Consider the following 27,743-nt stretch of genomic DNA (forward strand, 5'->3'; position numbering starts at 1 on the left):
TCTAAATTAATGAAAGATAAACATGAACTGTTGTGCCAAGATGAAGACTATACAATATTGGATTAAATTAGTAGACATGCCAGGAACAAGATATCAAAAGACATGTTATATCATGCCATATCATGTACTTGCTCTATCATCATGAAGGACACACAAAGTGTACATCTACAGTAAAGTCACCAGTTGTATTCAGGTGATTGAGGTAATAGACAGACAAGACAGGAAGCAGAATCATTTCTTGCAGGCTTCTACACAGACCCTGAAACACCTGTACATTGAGAATTGGCTTTGGTCTCTAGCGCTGCCCAGTAAATTGTCACTGATCCGGCACCGTTTCTGTAGAAAGCAATAATTATTTGATATAACCCTAAGATTCTTTCAAACAGCACTTGCACGACTCAAACGTGGCGTTGTTATTGCAATTCCATTTTCAAACGAGCGGCAAGTAAGCACGATGAAAGTAACAGTTTCGCCGTAGTACGGCGAATAACAAACGCCTTGTTTGATTTACAGTCTGAGGGCGAGGATGTAGAATCAAACGGTTGCAGACAGCAAACGGTTAAGGAAGTAGACAATAGAGGGGTAAAGCAGTAGACATTAAAGGGTAACAAAAGTAGACATTAGAAAGGTAAAGAAATAGACAGTAGAGGGGTAAAGAAGCAGACAGTAAGGGGGTAAAGAAGCAGACAGTAGAGGTCTAACGAAGCAGGCAGTCACTGTCTTAAAATCGAGAAAATGTTTATTTCATGAAGAGTAAAAGCGCACTATTTAAATTCAATATAGAGTTGCCTCCAATTAACTATATATACTGAACTACAAAAGAAACGTCGCACTTTTCAAAGTCATTTTACTCACACCTGATGTGGAGTTTATGCTATTGTAACATTACAAATATGACATTGACCATTCATAACACATCATTTTAAAGAAATGAGATTTCTGAGTAGGATTCAAACTCATACCCTTTCCGTGAACATGGTAACGCTCTCGAACGCAACTTTCTGAAAAGCATGATGCACGTGCAAATCCCTGGTCTAGTGGGTATGAAAAGGACCCCAAACCATCATCCTGTCATTCGATTCCTGATCACTGTCACTATGCCACGTTTGACTCGAAATCAGAGGGAACAAGCCATCGGACGTCTTCACGCTGGTCAACGTCCACGGGTCATTGCCAACGACTTCAACTGTAGTGTTCGGACAGTCGAGAGACTGCTGGAGCGGTACAATGCAATCAACAGCACTAACGATCGTCAGCGCAGTGGCCATCCCAGGGTTACAACAGCACGTCAAGATCGTCATCTTCATCGGGAGCACTTGCAGGATCGCTTCCGCACAGCGACAGAATCGGCTCGAGCGACTGTTTGAACCCACAACAGACCCATTTCTGCAGCAACAGTTCGTCGTCGGCTGAGAACTTTCAACCTGGCCTGTCGACGTCCTGCTCAGGGTCCTGTCCTGACAGTTCGACATCGTCGGGAACGTCGTCTGTGGGCCCAACAACATCGGAACTGGCGCTATCAGCAGTGGGGGACTGTCATCTTTTCAGACGAGAGTCGTTACTGCATATCCGTGGCAGATGGCAGAGCTAGAGTTTGGAGAAGGAGGGGTGAACGGTACATTGATGCATGTCTTATGGAGAGGGACTCGTGGGGAGGACCAAGCATCATGGTTTGGGGTGGCATTGGACTGAACCACAAACTTGGACCCCAGGTCTTGCAGAATATTGGTCCAGGTCGAGGAAATGGAGTGACTGCTGTCCGTTACATGGATCAAGTGTTAAGACCGCACGTTGTGCCACATTTCGCCCGTCATCTAAACCACGTGTTTCAAGAGGATAATGCACGTACTCACACAGCCAGGATAACGAGGGACTTCTTCCAACAGCACAACATCCGCACATTGCCCTGACCTGCTCTAAGTCCAGATCTAAACCCAATTGAGCACCTATGGGATGAAATTCAGAGAAGGATGAATGACCTTCGACCAAGGCCGACAACTGCTGCAGAACTCACGGCAGGTTTTCTCAGGGTGTGGAATGCTATCCCCATGGCCTTCATCAACCACTTGATACACTCCATGTATAGGCGTTGCATGGCAGTTATCAACGCAAATGGTGGCCACACACGCTACTGACTTCAACCCTGAATGGCAAGGACATGACCTCAGCATGTGGCACCATGTGTTGTCAGACTTGTTTCTGGAGTACTTGTTAATCAACAGGACAAAACAGTTCCTTCAATTTCAACCTTAAATAGGAAATATGTTTCCACATAAATAAAACAGTTTGCAATACATACATGTACGACGTTTCTTTTGTAGTTCAGTGTATAACGCACAAAAGCGGTAAGACTGGCCTTTAGTCATTATCAATTAGCTATGTTATTCAGTGACATAGGCGACTTCAACTGATGACATTCTATCACGTACTATGTGGATATGGAAGTTTCATTACTACCAGTGAGACAGACGATGCAATTCCCGTTCAGCTCATTGTTCTCTCTCTTTACCCAGTGCGCTTAGGACTGCTATGTCAAACAATGGAACACACGCACCGTCACCAAATTTCAACCAGCATATATTTTCATGTTAAGTGAAACCTTGTACTGTACTGGTCGTAAGACTTAATGGACAGGATGGTCAGGTTCAGCAGTGTTAATTTGTCCCCAGAGTCAGTCACTGCACTTTGCTTCTTCCGTTTCAAATTATAATAGCACTAGGTTAAATGACTAGAATATTGCTGATTGTGGACTTAAGAAACAACTACACAAATGTAAGTCATTCGTGAATTGGAAGGTTCCGAAATTCAGAAATGGCAACAACAAGGCAAGGGTCATTTGAACTGACAAAAGAAAACGACTGTGTTTATTTATCCTTTGTCCACCATGTAAAATCTCACTTGAAATCTAACGACAGAAACAATATAAACCAGGTTAACACTGTTTGCTCACAACGCACTATGTCGGCAATAGTTGTATACACACAGCTTGCAGCACAATTTGTACAGTTGTATAGTTTGCAGCTCGACCATGTTAAGTCATCTACTTTCGCTGCTGATAAAGTACAACGACACATCTTGATATTCCCAAATTTCCTTTATTTGTATAGAAATACACAGTCATAAAACCATGTGAAGTCATCCGATTTATTGGTTGTCTTGTCCAAACCTTATGAACGCTGGCAAATTTTGGAGGACGATGAATCGTTCTTTCGTCTTTGTCTGTGGAATCTGTCCAGCGCACGTAGAACAACACGACAACAACTGTGATGGTGTGTAGGTCGTGCATGATGCTGCTTGACAGCCAAACCGTGGATCATCCCCTTGTGGACATTTGGCTGGGGGAAGAAACATGGCGGCTGAATATGATACAGGGAAAAACAACAAAAACCTTTAGTTTATTTGAAAGGACGTAAAATCACATGTGTGCACCTGTTTGAGTGAGTGCGTGTTCCAGAATTCATAAAATGGATTTATCTCTATCGAAATAAGTGAGCAAGTCATGTAAAATGTGGAACAGCGTTATCAACATTTGATATTTTAAGAGACATATGATGGATATTTGATCATAATTCACTTATAATGTATTCACTCCATGTATGATAGAAACTAGCTTTTACTCCCGGATACTAGTATATCTTTGAAACTGATAAACATTAACAAAATGATCAACAGCTGCAGCTGTTCGACAGTGGCATTATCGTATCACGGATATTGAATCATAATTCACTGAAAATGCATTTTGTCTAATGCAACATTACCTGACTTTGCTGGCGCAGCAGCATTGTAGACACAAACCCCGCGCTCACACCACTGCAAAATACATATCTTAACTGTAAATGACAGTGATAATAGACGGTCAGAATAATTATGGATGACGAAACAAAAACAGAATTGAGTAATATAGTTCATTTTTACGGTTCAAGGCATCACAAACTCGGCTAGTTCAGTTACGATTTAGTGAGTTCAGTTTAACGCTGCACTCAGCTATATTCCAGCTATATGGCGCCGGTCTGTAAATAATGGAATCTGGACGAGACATTCCAGTGATCAACAGCATGACCATCGATCTGCTCTTTTGGGAAACGATGACATGTGTCAAGTAAGTCTGCCAACCTGACCACCGTTAGTCGCTTCATATGACAAGCATTTGTTGCTGAAGGCCAATATTCTAACCCGGACCTTCACGGGTCAGTTAGGATTTAGCTCTCAGTTCGAAAGATAACGACGCTCACCTTCTTATCTCCACATGATGTCTGGTCTAAGGGAATCGATCTAAAGCATGGATTTCCATCCCTTGAACAGTACATAATTCGACATATCGAGTCAAAATTGGTTCCATTTTCGTAAGTTGAAAAATCCTGCAATTATGGAGAACAAATTAAGGAAGGCTTCTGCTGTTTTTTGTTTGTTTGTTTGTTTGTTTTATCTAAAATGGTAAAACAATAAAATGAGTCCCATTTCATGTGTATCAACACCTACTCTCAGTTCCTGAAATATTACAATGATATAACACAAAGCTGAGATATAGTCATCTTATGTTGCAGTTTTCATCTTTTATCACAGAAACGAAATATATTAACCTGATTTTGATAATTCCATTTGTGATAATACATTGATCAGCGACGATTGATGTTACATTCGTTTACTGTTCACATACCCTGCAAAATGACGACTCAGATTTCAGACGTGCTGTACACTGCTGATCGCCATTAATCGTCTGACCTGCTCGTCGCCCGTTCGTAGGAAGGACCGATTCGGATATGGTGGTGACGAGAGCGCATGTTCTTCTAGAGAAAAGACAAAATGGAAAACGTTGTGTTCTTAACCAATTTTTGGGAAGGGGTATCTGCATGAGTTGAAAGGAAAATCTAAAGAAATTATCCATGAAATTACATTCACTTACAAGTATGTCGACGAACATACATCGTTCAATAAAAGGGAAATTACTATTTCACTGAGGCTAATTCACCAACCGAAAGAGTAATAAAGGCGACTACCTGGGTAAAGGACACCACTGAGAATATTACTTTGATTTCATTTTGGAAAGGGTACTGCATAAAAGTTCAATGTGACAAAAACCCTTCTCGTGACTTCCATTTACCACAGTTAGTTTGCCAGTTATGAGCAATACTCCAGAACGTCCATCCTTCAGTGTCTTCTTACACTCCCTGAAGCACATTCTATCATTCACTTTCTTGATTTTCCTTTTGCTCCAAAATTGCTTGATCAACAGAATTTAAGCCATCATTATCAGGTCCAAAACTGGCATCTGGTTAATGTTTCTCATCAATGACACAAATGATGCTCGATGGGATTCCCAATTTCGACAACATGTTCCCGTGTTTGTGTTTGTTGGGTGAACGTTTGGTTTTGCATGTGCTCGTTAAGGATGTCAGGCCTTAGGCAGGATAGCATGGTTCACCTTTTCATCACTGTGTGATTGAAACTCAAAATCAAATGCTCACAATTCACTCTCCTTTATGACAAATTTCATGCAAGTTCCGTCGCATTTATCTTACTGTTTTTCGCATACCAGAAAATCATGTAATGTATTATGAAGGTATTTTGAAGTAATTGTTACCAGTGTGAAGTGTTTCTTTATAAAACTCAGAACGTCAATGTATATGCTGTATTCATTGAGGAAAAGATATTGGTCTTAATAAATGAAAAAGTGAATGTTGATACTAAAAGCTTACCTTTTATAGGTAGATCAATGCCGTTTAGCAATTCCTACATATTTCTGTTCAAAATGAATTGCAAGATCCATACATACTGCAGTACATTTCTGCTTTAGGTATGCCTTATTACCTTTCAAACAGGTACATCAGTTGTAAGCTTCACAGTAGTTGCAAGAAGCGTGCTAAACACTACTCAGGGTCAGCCGTTGACGTGTAAAGATTACTTAGAAGTATCAAACTCACAACTCGACCTCTCAGTAATCTGCTACATCCAGATGCACTGTGACACTTACTCGGAAGCAGAGAGCGACGTCTTTAAAGTCGTCACAGAACAGGATGAGAAGGTCCAAGGATTAGATGGAGTGGATGCAGAGGGGAAATTTAAGGTAGATGTCATTACAAACAGGTCTGAGTTACTGCAGCCACTGTCAGAGTCATGCCTTAAACCCAGGCTAAAACAGAAATAGTTGTCATTGTTAGTAACTGTGGTACTGATGTGGGTATCAGAAAGTTATAAATTACATTACTGACTACGACAGCCACGCTACAGGTATCGATCTATCTATGCCCGCGTAATAAAAGCCAAATCAATTGCTCTATCAATAAAGTATCACAAACAGTAGCAGGATCCTTACTACTAAACCAAGGGTTTTTAACCATATCTCAACGAACGCTAAACGTCACTATTTTAAGAAAGCTCTAAAGACAATACAATGTTATTCAGATATCATCAGAAACACTTACATGTGTCCAAGTTCATGGGCAGCAACGATTCCAACAATACCATCAGGTATGTTTCTGGTAATGCTCACGGGTATGTCCGAGCACAAAGTATCAACAGTGGCCACACCTTGAACAGAAACACGTACAATAACAGCCTTTTGAATACTGTAGTGAACACGTGACACGGACAATACTGTGTTATGATTACAGTATGCGCAATACTATAAATGTATGAAACCTTACAACCTCATAAAACTACAATTGTTATTACGGTGGAACAACGGAAACACTACACTTCATCTACATCGGTGTACATGACATAGTTTTTAGATTTGAATGCAAATACCCGAGCTTCACCACTAGCAGTCCCTCAATACGATATCACAAAAACAAAAGAAGATGTCGGAGATGAAAAGCGAGGCGCAGAAAGTGGCAGAGGAGAAGGCGAGCGGAGGAGAGTACGGTGTAAACGAAAATGGAGGGGAAGGCGGAAAAGTAAGGGAGGGTGAATAGGAAAGAGGAGAAAATGGCAAAAAAAGTGGTAGGGGTAAGCAGAGAGTAGCAGAGAAGAAGACAAGGCGAAAATGATATGATGAAATATAAGTCGAGCGGTAGAAGGCAGTGAAGCAGGAGACAGGCGCCACTTTAGGCGGAGTCGAGTAACGTGAGTCAGAGGAATATGTGCAACAATTCAAATCCTTGCTCTTCAGACCAGTAAACTTAAACTCACCTACGATATTCCCATTTGTTAAGGAGTACCTGTACAAAGATGTGAAATCAAAGATCAGATACATTGAACTTACACAATGAGGTCATAGTGTTCTGGTGTATGAGACATTGCACACGTATGCAGATCTCACTGCAAGAATTATCTTATCTCTCCAATTTTCCATGAATTCATTACTTCAGTATCTCATCACTGGTCATGTCTGGTCAATATTGCCGACTATGTGACCATTATGTGTGAGGACAAATATTAGTGAAGAATATACGCCAGTCAGACCAATCAGTAACTCATCAGCAAGATAAATAGAAAGTCCTGGCGTACCTGGCTCACGCATACTTAAAGCGACATTGGCTGATCCTTACATCCACCAGGTGTATAATCGCTCATAAATGCCCAGATACTCATGTACGTTACCTCGTGAAGATCATATAGGCGTCGGCTGATTTTGGAGCGTTTGCCAAGAGGTAATCTGCATGGTTTTGGAGAGCCGGGACTGCGGGAACCACGGTTCCATTCTTTGTGGTTTCCGTCCATGGAGACTCCGAGGCGGACTAAGGTAACACAACAGCGTATTGTAAGATACTGAACCTCACGGTAGAAGTGATATCACAGCGAAATTACTCAAATGTCATTCTGTTTTTGACTCAGAACGTGACTGAGTTTTGTCTATACACCGTGTGTGATACCAGCAAGCGTGTTGTTATACCAATAACAATACATCGTGGATGACATGGAAGCATATATTGTGAATGAAGTGATCTTAATTTTAGATCACATATGTGTTATAAACAAGAGTAATAACTGGTACTGAATACCTCTTGTATGATCATGCAAGTTGTAATTGTAGATTTAAACTGAGAATGTTACAGTATTTTATCCCGATAATAATAGAGATATAATCCTTATTTTACTTACAGTGGCAATGTTGATGGACTTTATCCAGACGGTGATAGAGATGGACGGGTCTTGTTCTTTCACTGTGTCATATCGTACCTGCATCTGTCATATCGAGCCTCCATTTAGGAACACGCTACTTGTTTGCAAACTTTGCAAACAAAGCAATGAGACTTACCATTTTCATAAAAAGGTACTGCAAGTTGTTGAAAGGATATTTAATTATGCATTTTAAAACAATTAAAGTTATGGTAATTACTGTGTCGTGTCCATTGTAACACATGATAACGTGTAGCGCACTGACGTGATATAGTGACACATGTAATTCTGTATACTGTTCGTCGGTTTTACCATTTCTCCCACGAAGGCATAGTACAGTCTCATGTTGGAGATAGTCACCGCAGTGTTGCCCGCGGCGTCCTGAAGAAAACTGTGTTAAAGAATAGGCACGTGTTAATTTGGTGAAAGCGTAACAGTCACATGTGCATAGGTCATGTTAGAGTTTAGGTATCCAAATGTGTTGCAACCGCTGCCTAAACACCTTACGGTTCTTTACCACGAAACTAGAAAAGATGTTACCCTGCATTAAACTATTAATATATCTTTCTATGTAAGGGTTCACAACGGAGCTTTTGATCGGCTTTTAATGAGACTTTAGCGGGACATGGTACGTCATTCCACTTCCTTTAGGGTATTTTAGAACATACAAGTAGGACTTACGCAGAGTAGTCAGAGAAATCAGGGTACAAAGCCAGCTCGATGGTATAGTGAGTATGACCGGTCGACATGCCTGGAAAGAAATGTATATATCTGCACGTATTTCAGAAGTACATTTGAAAAGTGTGATTATTTCCCTTTCACTATTCGGCAGTTTTCCTGAGAGTACTCAGAAAGGTGTCATCAATAAATGTCTTGTTATTCAACGCAGTTCTATGAGTAAGTGAGTATAGATTTTTTACATCGCTTTTACCAATATACCAACAATATTACGGCCAAATACTATTTGTAAACTGTTCCAATGATGGGGACGATAGCCCAATTTCCACTGTCGAGGTATATGACATATTAACAGGGTTTAATATATCTAAAACACAGTTTATTGTTTTCAGATTCGTTTTCGTGACTCCAGGCTATTAATAATCTCTGTTGCAAACACCGAATTCAATAGAAAAAGTATGAATTAAATAATGATCTTGCTACTGGCCAGTACGTCATCGTCCTCTGTTGGTTACCCAGCCATGTGGGAATCTCTGGTAACACAATGGCCGATTTTGATGCTAAGGCAGCACTCAACAAATCTGTGACACCGCTTCTAATCCCATACTCTGATTACAAATGTATCAGTAAATAGTTATCCGTCATCTGATGCCAATGAAGTGGAATACTCAAGCTGGATTCAATACATTACATGCAATTAAGCACCAAGTTGATTACACCGACGTGGTTGTCAGTCCAGAGTTTACGTGGGCATCATTCGACGATGTATCATTGGCCACAACAGGTATACCGGTGTGTATTTGTTAAAAGGCGAAGGTCCTTCATAATGCATCCTTTGTGATGAGAGAATCATCATCAAACATGTCTCCCTGGGCTGGATTAATTTTTTTTGTATGTAAACACGTTGAAGGATCTTTTTAGCAATATTAACTGCCAGTAAAAGATATATAGTTAATTGAAAAAAACACATTGATTGATATGTTTTGTATATAGATGACTTTTTATGACTGGAAGTTAAGATTGGTACCTGAGATTGTTAGTAGCCTTATCCAGAAAGGGTGTTGGAGTAATATACATTTATTGTCCTCCTGGGAGGGTACATACGTCCCAAAACCTTCAAAGTAAATATAAACCTACCACTTCTTTTAATGGTCGTATATATTTATATTCGAATTTATGGATAAATTATGTAAACTGCAGATAGCTGAAGTTATGGTGTAAATCGAGCTAGGATCCGTGCAGAAAGTTAATGTACTGTAAATTCCCATTGACCACAGTACGGTCCTTCTGGTGTTGGTAACATATAGACGGTTCTATTTGTTGTTGTTGCTGCTGTTGTTTAATTGTCTTCTGTAATTAAAATATTCTAGATTTACATACCAGTTATATATTCCTATCTCTGTTACTCTAATTGTTCATAATGTCCTTCTCTGATAGGTGTTAATAATTTATCTTTCTTAAATTATGACTTGCTTTTAGTCACGATATGGGATATTCAAATCAGAACGGACTGAAAACGTGCCACTTATTAACGAACAAACACAATATTCAGGATAATAGAATAGTTTGTTCATTTAACGGAATGTTTTGTATGAGATTGTAATTGCTGGAACCCTTCAGTGTTTCATTGAATACCTTGTATGTTTGATTGATTCCCTTGAACATTTGACCGAATGCCTTGAATATTTGACGCAATAGCTTGCTTCTGGGAAGGAAATTTAGATCGAAGGTCCACTGTGTCATTATTCATGTCTAAGGACACAACCTGGCGCAGTTCATGTTGATTACTGCTTCTGGACGTTTGGCGCTTGTCCACGTGGTGTTTCTTCGGCCAGATCTTGTAAGGCCGGTTGTTGACATGGATCGTCCCAGCCTGAAGAACGTAACGTAATATATACATACACAACAGACAAAAATCTTAAGAACCCTTGTACAGATATACTTTCTCCAATTTCTCCGGTTTCACTTGGGTAGTTCACTTGGACCATTAACTCACATTCATTGTCATTATAAGACATATCATCTTTGTCAAACAAGACGTTTCCTCATCAGAAGTGACAGAATCCTAACAAACTAAATATCTGATCATGTTCGAATGCACCTCATCGGATCCTGACACATGTCTCTGTACTGCAAATCCTCTGGGAAAATGTCACCCGTACGTGTACAAGTACATGGACCAAGACGCACACGGTAGAAATTTCTTAAGATGGATTGTTGTGTACGCCCTTCAAGCTGTTAGATCCGTGAAGATCCGGGATAGAATAGATTAGGAGATAACATGAGTTACAAACTGCACGTGAGAAGCGGAACATTTAAGCCCGTTTCGCACATAGAGGCAGCACGAAAGCTGCGAAATATAACCAAGTGAATTGGGTGACTACTCGCAATCACTACGTACCAGTTGATAAACATCCTCTGCCTTTCGAGTAACGATGGCGGCCGACCCTTGTGCAGAGTTTCGGTAGACAGCAGTGTTCTATCTCAACAAACAACGTTTTGTCAAAGACATTATTTTGTCTGTAGCAGGTTCGAGTAGATACATACGTATTTATGAAATCATAAATCATTCATTATAAATTTGCTGTGAACACATTGTCAAAATGAAGTGATGTTGTGTACTGAATATAAATATTTATAATCATGATGTCTATGAATATGTGAAATATGAATAATGTAAAAAAAACAAACCTAAAAACTACACATCGTAATCCTAAACCGTTTGTCTAATATATGCCATTTAGCAAATGTATTTAGGGTTACTGCTTACGTTATGTTGCGGGAGGTCAGTTTGAAAAACGGTTCCACGTTCGTCAGTCACATAGACAGGATAACTCTCTATGTCTCGTTCACTCAGTGCCAAATCAAGTGAAACTTCTGTGCCAGAGAGGTCAAACCGGAAGTGAAGAACATCAGGCATGTGCGTGGCGGAACGTTCACGACGAATGTGAGCGGAATGGATTAACACTGGATCCACCGTATCTGTGAAATAACGCCGATGTGATTTACAAAGAAAACCCACCAAATTTCGTCGACGTTTACAAGAAAAGTTTACTTTGATTGCAATGAAAACCAAGCGATTGAAGGCGTTTATGAAGCATAATAACCAGAATGGTTCCATGCATCCGCCAGAACCAGGGTGATTTTAACACTAAGTCCATATCGTAGGATTTGGAATATAGTGCCATCAACTTTGTGTCAAAATAGGGCTGATATGACAGACGCATAATAAAAGATGTTATACAGATATCACCTACCAGAAACACCATACAGCGATTCGTCCATGAAAGCGAGGGAATCAACTGACGTTAAAATTCCAAGCAATATCAGAGTCAACAACATCACAGCGGAATTAGATGTGGTCATCAACTGTATCATTTCAAAGGACAGGACTCTAGTTGTGCAGTGGCTGTGGTATGGATGACCTCTTATACATTTGACCCTGAGTATTATCATCATTGCAAATCCAGCTACCTATGCAATGGTTATTATCTATGATTCTGTTCTTTGCTTGGGGCGGGGACGGTTTTATCTGGGTGGGAACCGCTGATCATGGTTACTAGCTTTCAACATATTAAAAGCCTCGGGGTACGAGATAGTATCAACTGTCCATCACATGTCCGTTAACCAGTATGGCTTGGTGTGTAATCCACGTAATACGCTGATCGCTTGATTATAATCTCTGAGTCTAAACAAACTTTGCATGCGTATCTATATGTTATTATAATAATGCAAACAACAAATTGTTATTCAATGGTTGTCGTGTTTGAATTTGGTGTCCTAAAATCCATATAATTAATGGAAGATGCGGCTGATTACATAGCACAATCATCTGGGCTACTTCATATCTGTAGTTGCATGTTTACGGCAAAGTGTATATATGTGCACACACCGTATCATCAGACACAGAAAATGCAACAAGTTTATCCGAAAATGTTATGTATACAGAATTTGTGGATTGTGTGAAATTTATCATAGATGTCCTTCATATGACTGCATCAGACGCGAAAAGAAAAGAAGTTGAAAACAAACCGCATTATAGTATGAGTTATTTACCGTGAATCATTAGAGAAAGAAGTATAGATTCTTGAATGTATCTAGAAGGTGTAAGTCTGTTTCACTGAATCACCGGATATTGAATCCCCCGTACGAACAAGAAACAAACTGAAAACGAAAAATATTTATAACTCTGAGTTCGAAACCCTCATAACCAGAATAACAATAACATCATAATAACACCATACATTGTCTGATCGCATCGAAAAGTTGTATATTAGATAATCATCTGAGTTGCTCGACATCTGTAGTAGTACTGACATCTGTGTTAGTGCTCACACATCCCTCTCGCGATGTACTTAAGTATGTTTTATACAAGCAAAACGATTAAATGTGATTGACAAAAGCTTATGTGAACAAACCATCGCAGCCTGATGAGGTGATTACTATGAAAAGCATTTAGAAAACTCAAATTATGGAGTGAAACAGGAATATTTAAATTATAATATTTACAACTCAAAGAAGCAAAAACCCTGCAAATTGACATAAGCATGGAACATTGGCACGATCACTTTGAAGCGTTGATATTGACAGTCCACTTGATGTTGAGAGTGATGAGGACATATTCTCTCTGTTCAAAGATGCGAAAAACAACATAAGTAACCCGTGTAAAAATGACAATATGTGGATAAACAACTTGTTTATTGCTATGAGAGCGACTACTCAACTTATAAATGCCTCTCAAAGAAGTTATAAGTAACCCATGCTTGATGTAAGGGTGGTTACACTCGCTAACATGACACATGCCGTATCCCAGCAAAACTACTCAGATGTCATCCAGCTCACTCGGAAATTATACAGTTATTTCTTCTCTTGAGAGGATACCTTATGCAAAAAAGCATCTGCATGATTTAATTAATCAAAATATCACTGTAGATATTGGAATTTATACGTCAATACAAGTAAGACTAAAGTGTCTGCTTTTCAAATGGTAATGCAGTGGAATTCATCTGCCAGCTTAAGTAGTACAAAGTTGATTGGGTTTATCTTTGTAAAAAGTGATACACAAGCTAAACATATTTCATGTTGCAGGTCTTGTAGCATTCCATACGTTCTTATGGACGTATATAGATATACTCCACAGAGTGTGTTAGAACATCCATGTTAACAAAGCTTTTGTTCAAGCTAAGAACACCCCCTTGACCAGACCGACTGGACATCTTTTAGCGTAAGCTTTTCCCTGATTTAATAATACAAGGGCAGAACAGGACAGAAGAGCACCCGATACTTTTATGGATACTTTCACTCAGATCTTGACACAAACATACATTCAAAACTGGCATTGTTCTTTACCACTGGCCAGTAAACTAGCAGGTTAGTTTCTCTTTAAACACAGTTTCTGTAGAGAGCACTGCTTATGTAATGCAACATCACTATCATTTCAAACAGCAGATGCAAGAACCTGATGTAGCTGACATGAAAATCGAGATGTGAAGATACCAGACCCTTTGTGATTTCAACTCTACAGAATCTGTTTTTTCTTACTACTATATCCGCTATGTGTTCATAGTCCTTAGTCCGAGTTGAGCGGAATTTGTTTCGTTAAGGTCAAGTAACAATGAAACAAAGAAGACAGGTGTGAGTGTACACAAACACTTCCAAACACTTAAGTATCTTATAGTACATACACCCATTACTATACCACAGCTACTGTAGTCCTGTCTATAATTAGAAACATACACATGGCTGTTGACAAGTGTGTTGCATTCGATTCGTCTGGTTACTCTTGTACTCAATTCATTGATTTCATTAGGACAGTCCAGGTACACAACTACCGAAGAAGAGGCTTTTCACGTCAGAGTTAGCGATCTAATCCGCTTCTGAGGCGGCACGCATAATGAAAGTCTGAGAGTGTGGGTTCACATCATAGGTCGAACCGAAAAAAGTACCTATTTCCAGAACATTTCTATATCGTCAAATATAAGACTTGTTATATTTCACTATATTACAAATGCCATGGTGTAAACATATTTTTCGACCATGGGAGTTGTGCCAATTTATAGTCATTTTCATTTGAGACTCAAACCCAGACAGTGATATAACCTGTATTTCACCCCAAAACATACAATCCCAAATATAACACATGCCAGCGTTGACCACTTTCAAATTGGTGTTTTATATTTATAACTGGTATAGTCGTTGACCCAAACGTGTGCAATATGCTTAACGTGCCACCTTTGTCACAGGCAGTTAGAAAGATATATGAAGAACTGCATGAGAATGTAAATGAAAGTGAATGAAAATTGAGCGCAACGTGTTGTAGGGTATCCAGCTGGTTGTGTCAAACGTGAATCATATATGCTGTAATAATCATACCATATATTTGTCAGTGACGCTCCACTAATTGAGGTGAACTATTATGGGCTATGCAGTATTAAAGGCCATTATCTGCCCATTAAAGGACCAGTATGAACTTCATGGTGGTTCGCTTTTGCATAGACCTGCCAAACTTAACCTATCTTACAGATCAGTGGAGATCCTGGGTAGAATGGGTGTTCAGCAACCCATGCTTGCCATATAACGGTGCTTGCTGTAAGAGGCGACTAACGGGATCGGGAGGACAGGCTTGCTGACTTGCTTAACACATATCATCGGTTCCCAATTGTTAGTTAGTTTGTTTATGAGCACCTGATAAATTATCAGTTCTGGTACACTTTTTTGTTGTTGTTGTTGTTTTATTTTGTCATTTTAGACGTGAAGAGTTGAAGTTGCATTATTGAATTCAGCATAATGTTGTAACATTACCTAAAGCACATTTGCCTATATGTAAATGTGTATATTCGCCCAGACATAAAAGAATAACAAGTCAACACATCAAGTTACATATTGAGACCCAACAGTTTCATTCTTACTCATATTTTCCATCAATTTACTTTCAAATAGGAGAAACGTTGCTGATTGTGGCGTAAGGTAACAAATAAACAAAACGAACTGACGACAATAAAGATTGTTCTGAACCAACAACAGACATATCACTACAGGGATAAAATTTATTAATCCTTTTAAGACGCGATTGTCTACATCATAAACACAGCCATCATGGAAATATTTGTATCCAAGATTTACGAATGATATGAAGCCGTTGTATAGTGTGAGGGGACACATGCTCTTGCCGAAATGCCATTTAGGCACACCAGATTGATGTGGCTGTCCCATCCTTACAAGGTACCCATTCACAGCTGGGTGGACTGGGGCACATAGTCGCAGTACTTTGTCTAAGTTTACTGCATGTTGCTGTACCCGGAACTAGGTGTTTGCACGTATTCTCAACGGCCATCTGATCATTTAGTTAAGTGCACAGGGTTGTGCACTGTACCCTGGGTGTTCTGAAAACTCTGAAAGACAACTCACAAAGTTGACTCTAAGGGTTTTTACACTGGGCCGCAGTTGGGTTTGATGCCCACAATATTTCCCACTAGCCCCATTTTACATCGTATGATGGAGCCCAGAAATATCCCTTGAAACATAAACAAAAACTTTATGTCTCATTCATTGACTTACATGTACAGAGCGTTTGATTTTGATAATGGGCAAATAATGGCTTTGTTTGCAAACTTCTGGTCTGAGGTTAAAATGTTAACAAAAACTGAAAGATATGATCATAAACGTAAGAGCATTTACCTTCTAATGGTCAGTCAACAGGCTATTTCGAATGGTTTTACAAAAGTACGTCTCTTAAACTTACAGATGAGCATAACTATTGAATTGTCATTTACCAAGGCATTGAACTTTGTATTTTTCGAATTTTAGCTTGGCAAAACGGCCATTGTTATAACTTTCCTGCTGTATGATCGATCCTTTACTGCTCAGATATAATTATATATCATTATATATCAATGTATATACATGTGCAAAAAGTTATGACGTTTCCAAAGGGAGACATCTCAGCTCCGAAATGTATGTTTTATTTCAAGTGTGGAAGAAGCAGGAAGCTATTTCTTTGCTTATAATCATCGGAATACCTGTATATATACTCCTTGTACAATATCGGGAAGATGTTTTGGGTAAAATGTCATGTCTTGACCTCGACCAGTTTCAGTTATCAATATGAAAATACAGTCGATAAAACAAAGCAAATGTCCCCCGGATAATTGGTTTGTCTATCCAAAGAATATGAACGGAGGCAAGGTTTGGAGAACGATGAATCTCACTGTGGTCTTTGTCTGTGGAATTTGTGCAGCGCATGTAGCGCAGCACGACAGCAGATGTGATGATGAGTAGGTCATGCATGATGCTGCTTGACAGCCAAACCGCGGATCATCTCCTTGTGGACACTTGGCTGGGGGAAGAAACATGGCGGCTGGATATGATACAGGGAAACTTACAAATGTTTACTTACAATTACGTTTCTTGTTTTCATCTGAAATTGTTAGTTGTATATTTGTTTATTTGCCTAATACCGCACTCGCCAACATTACAAATTGTTGTGGTAGGCCTGAAAATAATCGTGTCGGGATCAAACAATGGAGTTACGTAAGCACTGCTGCAAACAACCGGGATGCCATATTCAGCATCAATAACGTCAGCAAGTCCTGTCTCATTAGCTGTATTTTTAAGGAGTGTATGGTGCAAAATTACATATCTGGATTTCCGATTCCCAATAAAATACGTCCTGTTTATATGTGATGATCGGTGCATTTTGTCCACGAGTGCGTGTGCGTGCGTGCGTGTGTGCATGTATGTCTTAGAATGCGCAAAGTCAATCTGTAACGACTGAAATAAACTTGCGGCTCATTTTCGTACGTTTTCGTGGATGAAATCAAAATACCCTGTGTTTGTAAGACTTACCTAAGTTGCATCGATATCTTTGTATCTCATAACCAGTATCAGCATATCAACATCATATCAGAAGGCTACGACATTACATATTCATAGCATGAATAGTTTTGTCATGGTCCACTGATACATCATGTCTTACACTCCATCACGTTATTACCTGACTTTGCTGGTGCAGCATCATTGTAGACGCACACACCACGTTCACACCACTGCAAAAGAGATAATTAACAGTCCGTGATTATACTTATAAGGTCCACGTGTATCAGAAGTATTTTTGTCAGTATCAGTCGAATGATATATGATTCTAGTTAACATTTATTACACTGGATGTCAAAGCATTACAAATTACAAAGTTCAGATAGAGTTGAGAAGTTAATGTAAAACTTATAACGACGTTCACCTTCTTATCGCCACATGATGTGTAATCTAAAGGAATCGATCTAAAGCACTGATTTGCGTTACGCTCACAGTACATTATCCGACACATCGACTGAAAATTGGTTCCATTTTCATAAGTTGGAAAGTCCTGGAAGTATAGAGAATCAATATGCATTGCCTGTTTCTGTACAAATTCATCTGTATCAGCAACTAACATCTAAACAGTTAGGTTATCATGTTGGAAGTACCTGAAATATTCTTTAAAAATACTATTTTATGCACCCTAACTGCTATGAAGTCTGTTTCCAACTTTTCGTTTAAGTAAGTTACAATATCAGCAATATCTGACAATGTTACAAAATGATACAAAGCATTTGTGTGTTGTATATTACAGTTTTCATCTTTTATCATATTTGGGAAACTTTTTACTTAAACATCATATGTAAATTCCAGCATGTGATAATACGGTGGTCAGTGAGGATTCATTTTACTTTCGTTCACTGTGTACATACTCTGCAAAATGACGATTCAGATCTCAATCGTGCTGCACACTGCTGATCGCCATTAATCGTCTGACCTGCGCGTTGCCCCTTTGTTGAAAGAATCGATTCGGATATGGTGGTGTTGAGAGCGCATGACCTTCTACCAAATAAAAACAGAATGGAAGACGTCGATGTTCGTTGTGTCCTTTACCATGTCAAGGAGAACACTATGTCTGCATTCGCTAAGAAGTTAAAGTGATCCATCAATAACGGTCAAATAACTTCTCGACGCTAATTTACCTACCGAAACAGTAATCAAGGTCACCAGTTTGTTTGTGTAGCAACAGTACAGAAAAAAAACACTAGACGAATCGACAAGATGGATGACTTCATTGACAGTCTATTTGCTAATTGTGAGCAACTGACAAGCACCTCCAGCCTTTTGTTTCTTTTTACACTTCCTGAAGTACATTCTATTTTTCTCCTTCTTGATCTTCCTTTTGCTCCAAAATTGCTTAATCAACAAAATTTAAGCCATCAGTGTAAGGTTCAAAGATGACACCTGAGAAGGCATTTCCAAATGTTTCGTATCAATGACACAAATTATGCTCGATAGAATTCCTTATTTCGACAACATGTTCCTGTGTTTGTATTTGTCGGCTGAACGTTTGGTTTTGTATGTGCTCGTAAAGAATGTCAGACCTTAGGCAGGACAGCATTGTTCACCTTTTCGACACTATGTGATGGAGAGTCAAAATCAACTGATCACAATTAACTTCCTTTTATGACAAGTTCCATGTGTATATCTATATGGAGGTTCGTCGTCATATTGGGTTTTTACCATGCCAGAACACAACGTAATTCCTGAGTCCTTTTTTCAGTGATAGAATTCATGCATCACGCACAACGCATATATCGATATATCAACCAGGTAAAGATATAGATCTGAGGAAATGGTTTGGTGCATGTTGAGACTAAAACTTTAACTTAAAATAGATAGATGATATTCCGCGAAGCAAATTCTTATATCCTCCTTTTGTACACATTGCGATACCTCTCTTCCTGTAAACTCTTTTTGCTAATTAATCTTCCAAACATGTAAATCAGTAAATCCATTCACTCAGGACCCACAGGTGAGTTATCCACTTTGAAGTTTTAAGAAGAGGTTGACATCCATACAATTTTGTCTCATTCCTGAATACCAACTTCTACATGCCCCTCAAGAACCTCACTTTGAAGTAACAACACCAAACCAACTCCTTGATCACTTGATACATACGCATGCACACTTACTCTGGAGCAGATAGAGAAGGCTTTAAAGTCGCCACAGAACAGGGTGAGAAGGTCCAGGGATTGGATGGCGCAAGTGGAGAGGGGAAATCTAATGCAGATGTCATTACAAACAGGTCGGTATTGTTGCAGCCACTGTCGGAGTCGTGATTTAAACCCAAGCTAAAACAAAAGTCAAAATATATGCTATTGTTAGTAATTGTGGTTCTGATATAATTACCTGAAATTAATGCATTATGTGTAAATACTGAAAACCAGTGCAACGCGAAAGTATTCATTTATCTCCCAAGGAAATATAAACGTCATGCCACTTCTGCTACAGTCCTTTTGAGTCAGAAACGGACCGAAGAATTGTAATTTTATCATTGTACAATACTGCCACATAAACATAAATAGTACACATGTCTATCATTTACTAATATCCAAAAGCTTTCTTACATCTGGGCATTGACTCCACCAAAAACGTTGTTTAAGAAAATATCATCATTGAAAACGCCAAAGTTGTTATCTGAAACCGCAGAAACAGAACACCCAGTCACGGTGGGGGGCATCTTGAAATCTATTCCGGGAGGCCTGTCGGTTCCTCGTCTGTCGTAGTGTCATAGTCACGACTTAAAGCGATGCCCAATGGTGCCACAGTTGCCTGTTATAAGCCATACCGAGACCTTGTTCAATGACGTTAGCTACCTTGTTGACACAGTTTTGCCAAGTTTCAGTCGTGATTTTGTTAAGGGATTCCTCAACCAAAACCTCTACGTTGTGTTCAGAATAGAGCTTGTTGATAGACTGCCTTAAAAGGCTTTTTTTGAAAGTTGTCAAAATGATTTAACTTGTGTGATTTTGACCCGACCTCTGCCTGCTTCGCATCACCCTCACAATGTTTGTGTTCCAGAACATTTCTCAGTACCCGTGCTGATACTCCCAAGCTTTTGATGCCCGCTTCCGGAATTCATGAATGGCATAAAATGCTTTGCCCGTTTCAGCTTCAGCACGGGAAAAATCGTACACTTTAATCATCAACTGTTTCACGTCAGCATTTAACTTCATTTTTCATGAGGCAGGTGTATCCAGTGCACGACGAGATAGTGGCTGATCCGTTTCTGCGGTTTCACCCCGCCGCGACAGATAACAACTATTATGTTTTCAGTGATGATAGTTTCTTAAACTATTTTTGGTGGAGTCCGGAAAATGTCCATATATCAGAAAGTTGTTAAGTATTAGTAAATGATAAACATGTGTACTATTATCTTTATGTGACAAATGTACAATGATAAAATTTATCGGTCCGTTTCTGACTCAAACGAACTGTACTAACAAAACATCCCGAACGGTGAAAGGATATTCTTGTAACAGCAGAAATACTTACATGTGTCCAAGCTCATGAGCAGCAATGATCCCAACAATACCATCAGGGAAGTTTCTGGTAATGCTTACGGGTATGTCCGTGCACAAAGTATTAAGAGTGGCCACACCTTGAACAGAAACGTTTTATATATATATAAATTATAATAACGGCCGGTCCAGCACATGGAACAAGTGGTGTGGAAAATGCAACATTCAGATTACATGTTATACGATAGCCACATTCTGAATGCTGACATCTAACCACTTCATACATAAAATATACAATCACTATCATCTTACGGGAGAGACAAAGGGACGCAATGTTTCTAATTTATCTCAATCGATTTTGTGAATAGAGTGTTTGTTTGTTTGAGTACAAGTGCCAGTGAATCCCCATTGGTGATCTCTAAATATGTTATCACAAAAGCATAAGAGGAAGAGGAATGAGTCGGGGAAGAAGACGGAAGGGAGGAGATTTGAAAAGAATTGGAGACAGGAAAGGCTTGTAAACGAAGTTACAGTTAAAGAAGAGAAGGAAGAGGGAAGAGATTAGGGCCAAACAAGAATGAAGAAAAGAATTTTAAGATGATGGAGAAGACGGGGAGGAAGACTTTGAGGCAGCTCCAAGATCCGTAAACCCACCTGCGATTCTCCCATTTCCTAAGCCGTACCTGTAGCAAGAGATGTGAAATCAATGATCATATACATTGCACATACATCCTATGATCACAGTGTTTTGTTTTTAATATGAGGTTTGCAGAGCACAAATAAAAGATGCATTTTCTCGGAAGAGCTTCGTCCCTTGGTCAAGATCGCAGTAGGAATACCCAATGTTTCCGTGAATTCGTTACCCCAGTTTCTCATTACCGGTTACATGTGGCAAAGTTCGCCCACCATCTGACCAAAATGGGTAAAGAAGAATATTTACGTCCGTCCAGCGACAGGCCATTCTGTGATTGATAAGGGCGAACCTGGCGTATGAATTCTAAAACCGCTTCGCTGATAGTTACATCAGCTAGGTGTGTAAAGTCTTATATATCCACATATATAACTCATGCACCTTACCTTGTGAAGATCATATAGGCGTCGGCTGATCTACGAGCATTTGCAAAGAGGTAATCTGCATGACTTTGGAGAGCCGGGAGTATAGGGACCAAAGTTCCGTTCCTTGTGGTTTCAGTCCAAGGAGACTCAGACGCGGACTAACGTAACACAACAGTTTATTGTAAGATACTCAACCTCAACCTCAAAAAATCATCCCGGCATACTCTTCATATTATCGGTCGGGTCATTATTTGTTGCTCAGAATATCGTATGTTTTATGGCCAACTGTAATCATTATAATATTAACTATATCTAAACATGCTGTGATTGTAGATTTACACTTACAACGTTACAATACTTTAGCCAGATAGTGATAGACATATAATTGTTCTCTTGCTCACAGTGGCAATGTTGATGTACTTTATCCAGATAGTGATGGAGATGGAAGGGTCCCGTTCATTCACTGTGTCATATCGTATCTGCATCTGCCATGTCAAGTTTCGCTTTAGGATCAAGGTAATTAGGAATAGCAAACAACGTGATGAGAAAGACTTTTATACAGATCTTTATACAGATCTTTCATAAAGTTTTAATTGCAATCAGATTAAACGATGTGTTTAAAGATTCCATGCACTGCAAACTATTCAAACAACAGTAGCTGATCATGCACTTAGCAAGTTATACATACAAAATATGATAAATGATGTGCCCTGTTCTCTGTAACATATGGCAACGTGCTGCCCGCATACATGCTATAATGAGAAACAAATCCGTCCACTGGTTGCCACTTTTACCATTTCCTTCACGAAGGCATAGTATAGTCTCATGTTGGAGATGGTGACCGTAGTGTTACCCTCGGCTTCCTCACGAAAGCTGTGACAAAGGACACGTGTTAATTGTATGGAACCATAAGTGTCACATGTAGGCATTTAGGCAATTGTAATGTATGTGTACAGAACCTGTAAGTGACATGAGTAGCAACCGGTTCCGAGGTTCAGTGAATGGGACGTATGCCCAAATATGTTATGGTGCTATATCAAAAGACCAGAAAAGACAAGAGGCCCAAATAATTGGTGCCCTGACATGTTCTCGGTATTAAAGAGATTCAACGGGAACTGACTGACTTTATACAAGCCTTTAATGGGACAAAAAGTCACGTTAAACCTCACCACAATGTAGTTGGACTTACGCAGAGTAGTCAGAAAAATCAGGGAAAAAGCCCATCTCGATAGTATAGTGAACCTGATCGTTTGACATGCCTGGAACATAATGAACAAAATTACAAGGTGATCACATTTTTGTCTGAGACATGAATAGAACACCCTTGCGAATATGTGATTATATTTCCTTCGTCACTCATTGTCCTACTGCAATAATGTTCATCACCTGCTCTCATATGACATTATTATTACTTGTAGTGTTACCTTATTTGTCACCAATAGTTCATCTCATTTGGACTAATCACCTAATGTCTTCTCATTCGAAGCAAATTCTCACAGTAAGTGTTTATTTCTCTACATTGTCCGTATCATTATTCCATGACAACATACTCTATCCACATTGTTCTAATGAGGAAGCTAGAAGAAGAACCATCTGAATCAACGAACAGACACATTAACCACTACGCTGCCCCCAAACTCTGCGCGTCCATGGAAGGTTTGATAGAATGGTTTGTATATTTAATGTATTTTGTATGCTATCATATTTCATTCAGCTATACATTTTGATTGAATGCCTTGTACGTATGAAGGAATACCTTGTACATTTGACTGAATGTCTTGAATATTGCTTGATGATGAAACTGCTTGTTTAAAGGAAGAAAATTCAAACTGTAGGTCCACTGTGTCATTATTCATATCTATGGACACAATCTGGCGCAGTTCGTGCTCATTGCTGGCGCTGATTGCTGACGTCTGGCGCTTGTCCACGTGATGTTTCTTTGGCCAGATCTTGTACAGCTGGTTGTTGAGATAGATCGTCCCAGCCTAAAGAAGCATACCATCGACAGCATATATGTACCTATTATCTAAATTATATCTTTGTCAAAGAAGACTGGTATAATGCTCCCAAACTAACCATCAAATCAGCACGGACTATTTTGTTCGAATGCATGATCATCGGATCTGATACTCTGTACAGCGAAGCCGCAAGTTAACTATTTACCCATGGATCATAATGTACACGGATTTAGCTGTGCAGACAGAAATGTTTTGAAATTGTTTCTTTTGTAAACCCTTTAATCTGTTTGTGATACTCTGCGATCAGGAAATCGGTTGTAGAGGTCCACGTGTTGCTTGATGGGTATCTTTAGTTCAGGTCACGCACAAGAGCCACACGAAAGATAATAACTAGTGTGATCTTTTCTTACCAGTTGATATACATCTTGAGTTTTTCGAGTAATGATGGCGGCAGACCTCTGTGCACTGTTTCGATAAACAGCAGTGTTCTGTTTCAACAAATAACAATTTGTCAAAGACAGGATTTTGTGTGGTAGGCAAATATATGTATGAAATCAGGGTTTTCTTTCTGTCTTCGAATACCATATCGAACATTCGAATATCCATCTGTGCTGCTGTCGGTGACACAATGCTGTGTACTGAACATAAATCATAAGGATCACGGTTTGTATTATGTATGAAATATAATATGAAATTCTAAACAACAAAGAAATCTCAGTGTTGCAACCTTAATCCCAGTACTGTTTGTTCAATATGTTTTGTTATTTAACACATACACTTTCGGGCGCTACTTACCTCATGTTGTTGGAGGTCAGTTTGAAGCATTGGCCCACGTTCATCAGTCACATAGACAGGATAACTCTCTATGTCTCGTTCACTCCGTGTCAAATTAAGTGAAACATCTGAGCCAGACAGTTCCAACCGGAAGTGAAGAACATCAGGCATATGCGTAGCGGATCTTCCATGACGACTGAGAGCGGAATGGATTAACACTGGATCCACCGTATCTGAGAGATAACGTGTCTTGTCTACATTTTCAAGAAATTGTATTGTTATCTTTATAATGAAAAGGACCCATAATTGAACGCTTCCAGGTAGCATAATAAGTCCAGAATATATGGACTTGTACAAACTTAAAGATGTGTAGCAGAGGATGTGTCTCTATTCCTTCAGCGAGATTAAGTCACATTACAGCAAAGGACAGAAATAGCAGGCTTTATACAATGTATCAATGCATCCGAGCGAACCAGCTTTTCTGTCAGAAGGTATATTCGAATCACATGAACAATATTGTTATAATGTACTTCAAGATCCACACAAAATTATCCTCGTAAAATTAGGAATATGGTCCAATCCACTTTTGGTAAATGGATGTTCGTAATAACCCTGAAATAACTGAAACATATACATACATGTGTTAAACCGAAATGTAAACACCACCTACCAGAAACGCCATATTGCGACTCGTCCATGATGGAGAGTGAATCAGCCGAAGTTGATATTCCAAGCAATATGAGAGTCAACAACATCTCAGCGGATTTAGATGCGGTGAACATCTGTATCCTTTCCATGGAGAAAGGACCTATTTGAGGTCTATTTGTGCGGTGACTGTAACATGATGACCTTTCATAAATGTTTCACCGGACACTATGTATAATCATCATGGATATATCCAGCCAATCAACTTGTGTGATGGTCATTATTTGTTGTTCTTTCCTTGCTCACGGCCTTTTTTCCTGGTCACCACGGTCAGTAACTTCCAGCATATCAAAGACCTCGGGGTACGAGATAATATCAAGTATCACCTGATCAACCTCAGTTTTATCATGCATTATCTTGGCGGCTCAAGAACATGACTTAGTGTATAATCTATCTTATACGCTCATCGCTTGATACAAAGTGACAGGCAAAAGACCGTATACACGTGTGCCTTTCTATGGTGGCTGTGATGAAACAAACAAAATAGTTTTTTGATGCTTAAGGTATTTCTTCCGGGTGTCCCAACATCCACCTAACAAATTACACATGTGGGTCAGAACTATTTTTTTTGAGACGTGAGTCATTCTTAAATTCTTAAAATCTGAAGACATTTTGACATTTTGAATCTGCTTATGGTCCCTACATTGAAAGATTCCATACGGTCTGAGTTGGGTAAACTATCTCAAATAACATGAATGATGATAATCACTATTTCTTACTAGCAACTTTCCAAAATGTATAACTGTCAATTTTAGTTTGTTATGGGAAAGAAATAAAGGCAACTGGAATGACCAAGTGTGTTAAAGGAATAACCATATCCCTGTTATTCATAGATTAATTCGTACGTTACGAACAGTGTATTCAGATTTCGTTTCTGCATGAATTGGGCAATTGTCTTTGTGTAAAATTATGAATTAAAATCATTGCTTGCCACTAACCATTCCAAGTCACGGGACGCCAAAGTGTAACAGGAATAATATCAAAATATATTACTATCAACCAAAGTATTTTAATGAACGTCGGTTTGTACAAATATCGCTTTCCGGTAGGTCAATGCAAAATCGTGCTTAGTAGTTGCACACGAAAACATTTCTTAAAATGTTGCCGTGGAGATACTGACTTAATGCTGATGAGTCAGTACATTGATGTGACATTTGAATGGCTAAAAAAATTATTTAAACGGAAAATCATACTGGCTTTATCCGAAAGAAGAAAATGAAATTACTAACACATATCACTGTGTAGAAATACAAACTTTATTCAAATAGAATGCCCTAATCAATAATAATGTTTACACAGCTCATGTTTAAGTTTACAGAGTCCTTCGAGTAACAACATTGGGTGATACTTGCATTCATATCGCTTTCTCATGAAATGAAAACTCATTTTATCTATAAATCCGTTGACTTGTGCAGTCCCTTCCAGGGCGGTATCGAGCCGTGACAGTTGCTAAATTGTTGTCACCAGGTACTGACCTGCACGCCTCCCTGTGTCCACACAGTGAGTGGACGGAATTAACACTGACAATGACAACAGTACATACATGTAATATCACTCCATAAAAACATTTTGTACTATCTGACATTTTTAGATGTGGAAATTTGTGTTTGCAATTTTGGCATTATGGTGTTATGAAATATTATCTCGTTGCAAATATCTCTTTTGGTATATATTCCGTGGGACTTTAATAAAACCAATCATCTAAACCCTCATTTAAACGTCATTTAAGGGAAAATGAGGATTTTATGCCTGAGACAGAACGCTTGAGCTAAAGTCTTATGCTATTCTATACTTTTTAAAGCATATTTTAAGTCTTATAGTGTCCCATTGTTTCTTCATTTTCTTTGCAATCTGTAATTCAGAAACAATCGACTACAATGAAAGCATACGAAATAATGAATATGAGAATTGCGTGGATTTGTTGTTTTATCCAGAGATGTTTTTAAAAGAGAAACATGTAAGTCAAGTTTGGTGAATACTTTTAATTATAAAAACAAATATTTATGTAAACAACACAACTCAAATACAAGTCATTATAAAAATAATCTCACCTCAGCAAACTGGTTCCGTTTCGATGGAAAGGATAAAAATAAGTATGCCAAATGTTTGAAAGCCAGCCTTGGCTTATAAACATTTCTACACAATAAAGAACATGGTCGTCAACCGAACTAAGAACTAATTACTGTGCCAATGC

The 27,743-nt window shown here is 39.0% G+C and overlaps 1 protein-coding gene across 1 annotated transcript; it reads right to left on the reverse strand.

The window, feature by feature from the left end:
• Positions 1 to 3,144: 3,144 nt before the first annotated feature.
• LOC137278715 (uncharacterized) lies at positions 3,145 to 25,599 on the reverse strand. Its single transcript, XM_067811231.1, has 24 exons — positions 25,515 to 25,599; positions 24,866 to 25,077; positions 24,481 to 24,558; positions 23,848 to 24,097; positions 23,302 to 23,371; positions 22,907 to 22,985; positions 22,514 to 22,597; positions 22,134 to 22,270; positions 21,711 to 21,739; positions 16,947 to 17,095; positions 11,997 to 12,108; positions 11,510 to 11,721; positions 11,141 to 11,218; positions 10,375 to 10,612; positions 8,743 to 8,812; positions 8,374 to 8,452; positions 8,044 to 8,127; positions 7,543 to 7,679; positions 6,423 to 6,566; positions 5,972 to 6,130; positions 4,658 to 4,787; positions 4,233 to 4,358; positions 3,759 to 3,810; positions 3,145 to 3,335 (listed from the first exon to the last, which is right to left on the reverse strand). The coding sequence occupies exons 1-24, from the start codon at positions 25,597 to 25,599 to the stop codon at positions 3,145 to 3,147; spliced, it is 2,985 nt and encodes a 994-aa protein (XP_067667332.1).
• Positions 25,600 to 27,743: the final 2,144 nt, after the last annotated feature.

This window comes from Haliotis asinina, chromosome 3 (assembly GCF_037392515.1).
Source record: "Haliotis asinina isolate JCU_RB_2024 chromosome 3, JCU_Hal_asi_v2, whole genome shotgun sequence".
Lineage (NCBI taxonomy): Eukaryota > Metazoa > Mollusca > Gastropoda > Lepetellida > Haliotidae > Haliotis > Haliotis asinina.

What these genes read in the sequence shown, in the direction of transcription:
- LOC137278715 (XM_067811231.1), bottom strand. Translation starts at nt 25,599, where the DNA reads ATGTTGTTGACTCTCATATTGCTTGGAATATCAACTTCGGCTGATTCA. An exon ending in CTCAAGATGTATATCAACTG is followed by an intron (nt 24,098 to 24,480) that starts GTAAGAAAAGAT and finishes ATGCTTCTTTAG; the next exon opens with GCTGGGACGATCTATCTCAA. An exon ending in AGTCCATCAACATTGCCACT is followed by an intron (nt 7,680 to 8,043) that starts GTAAGTAAAATA and finishes GTGTTACCTTAG; the next exon opens with TCCGCCTCGGAGTCTCCATG.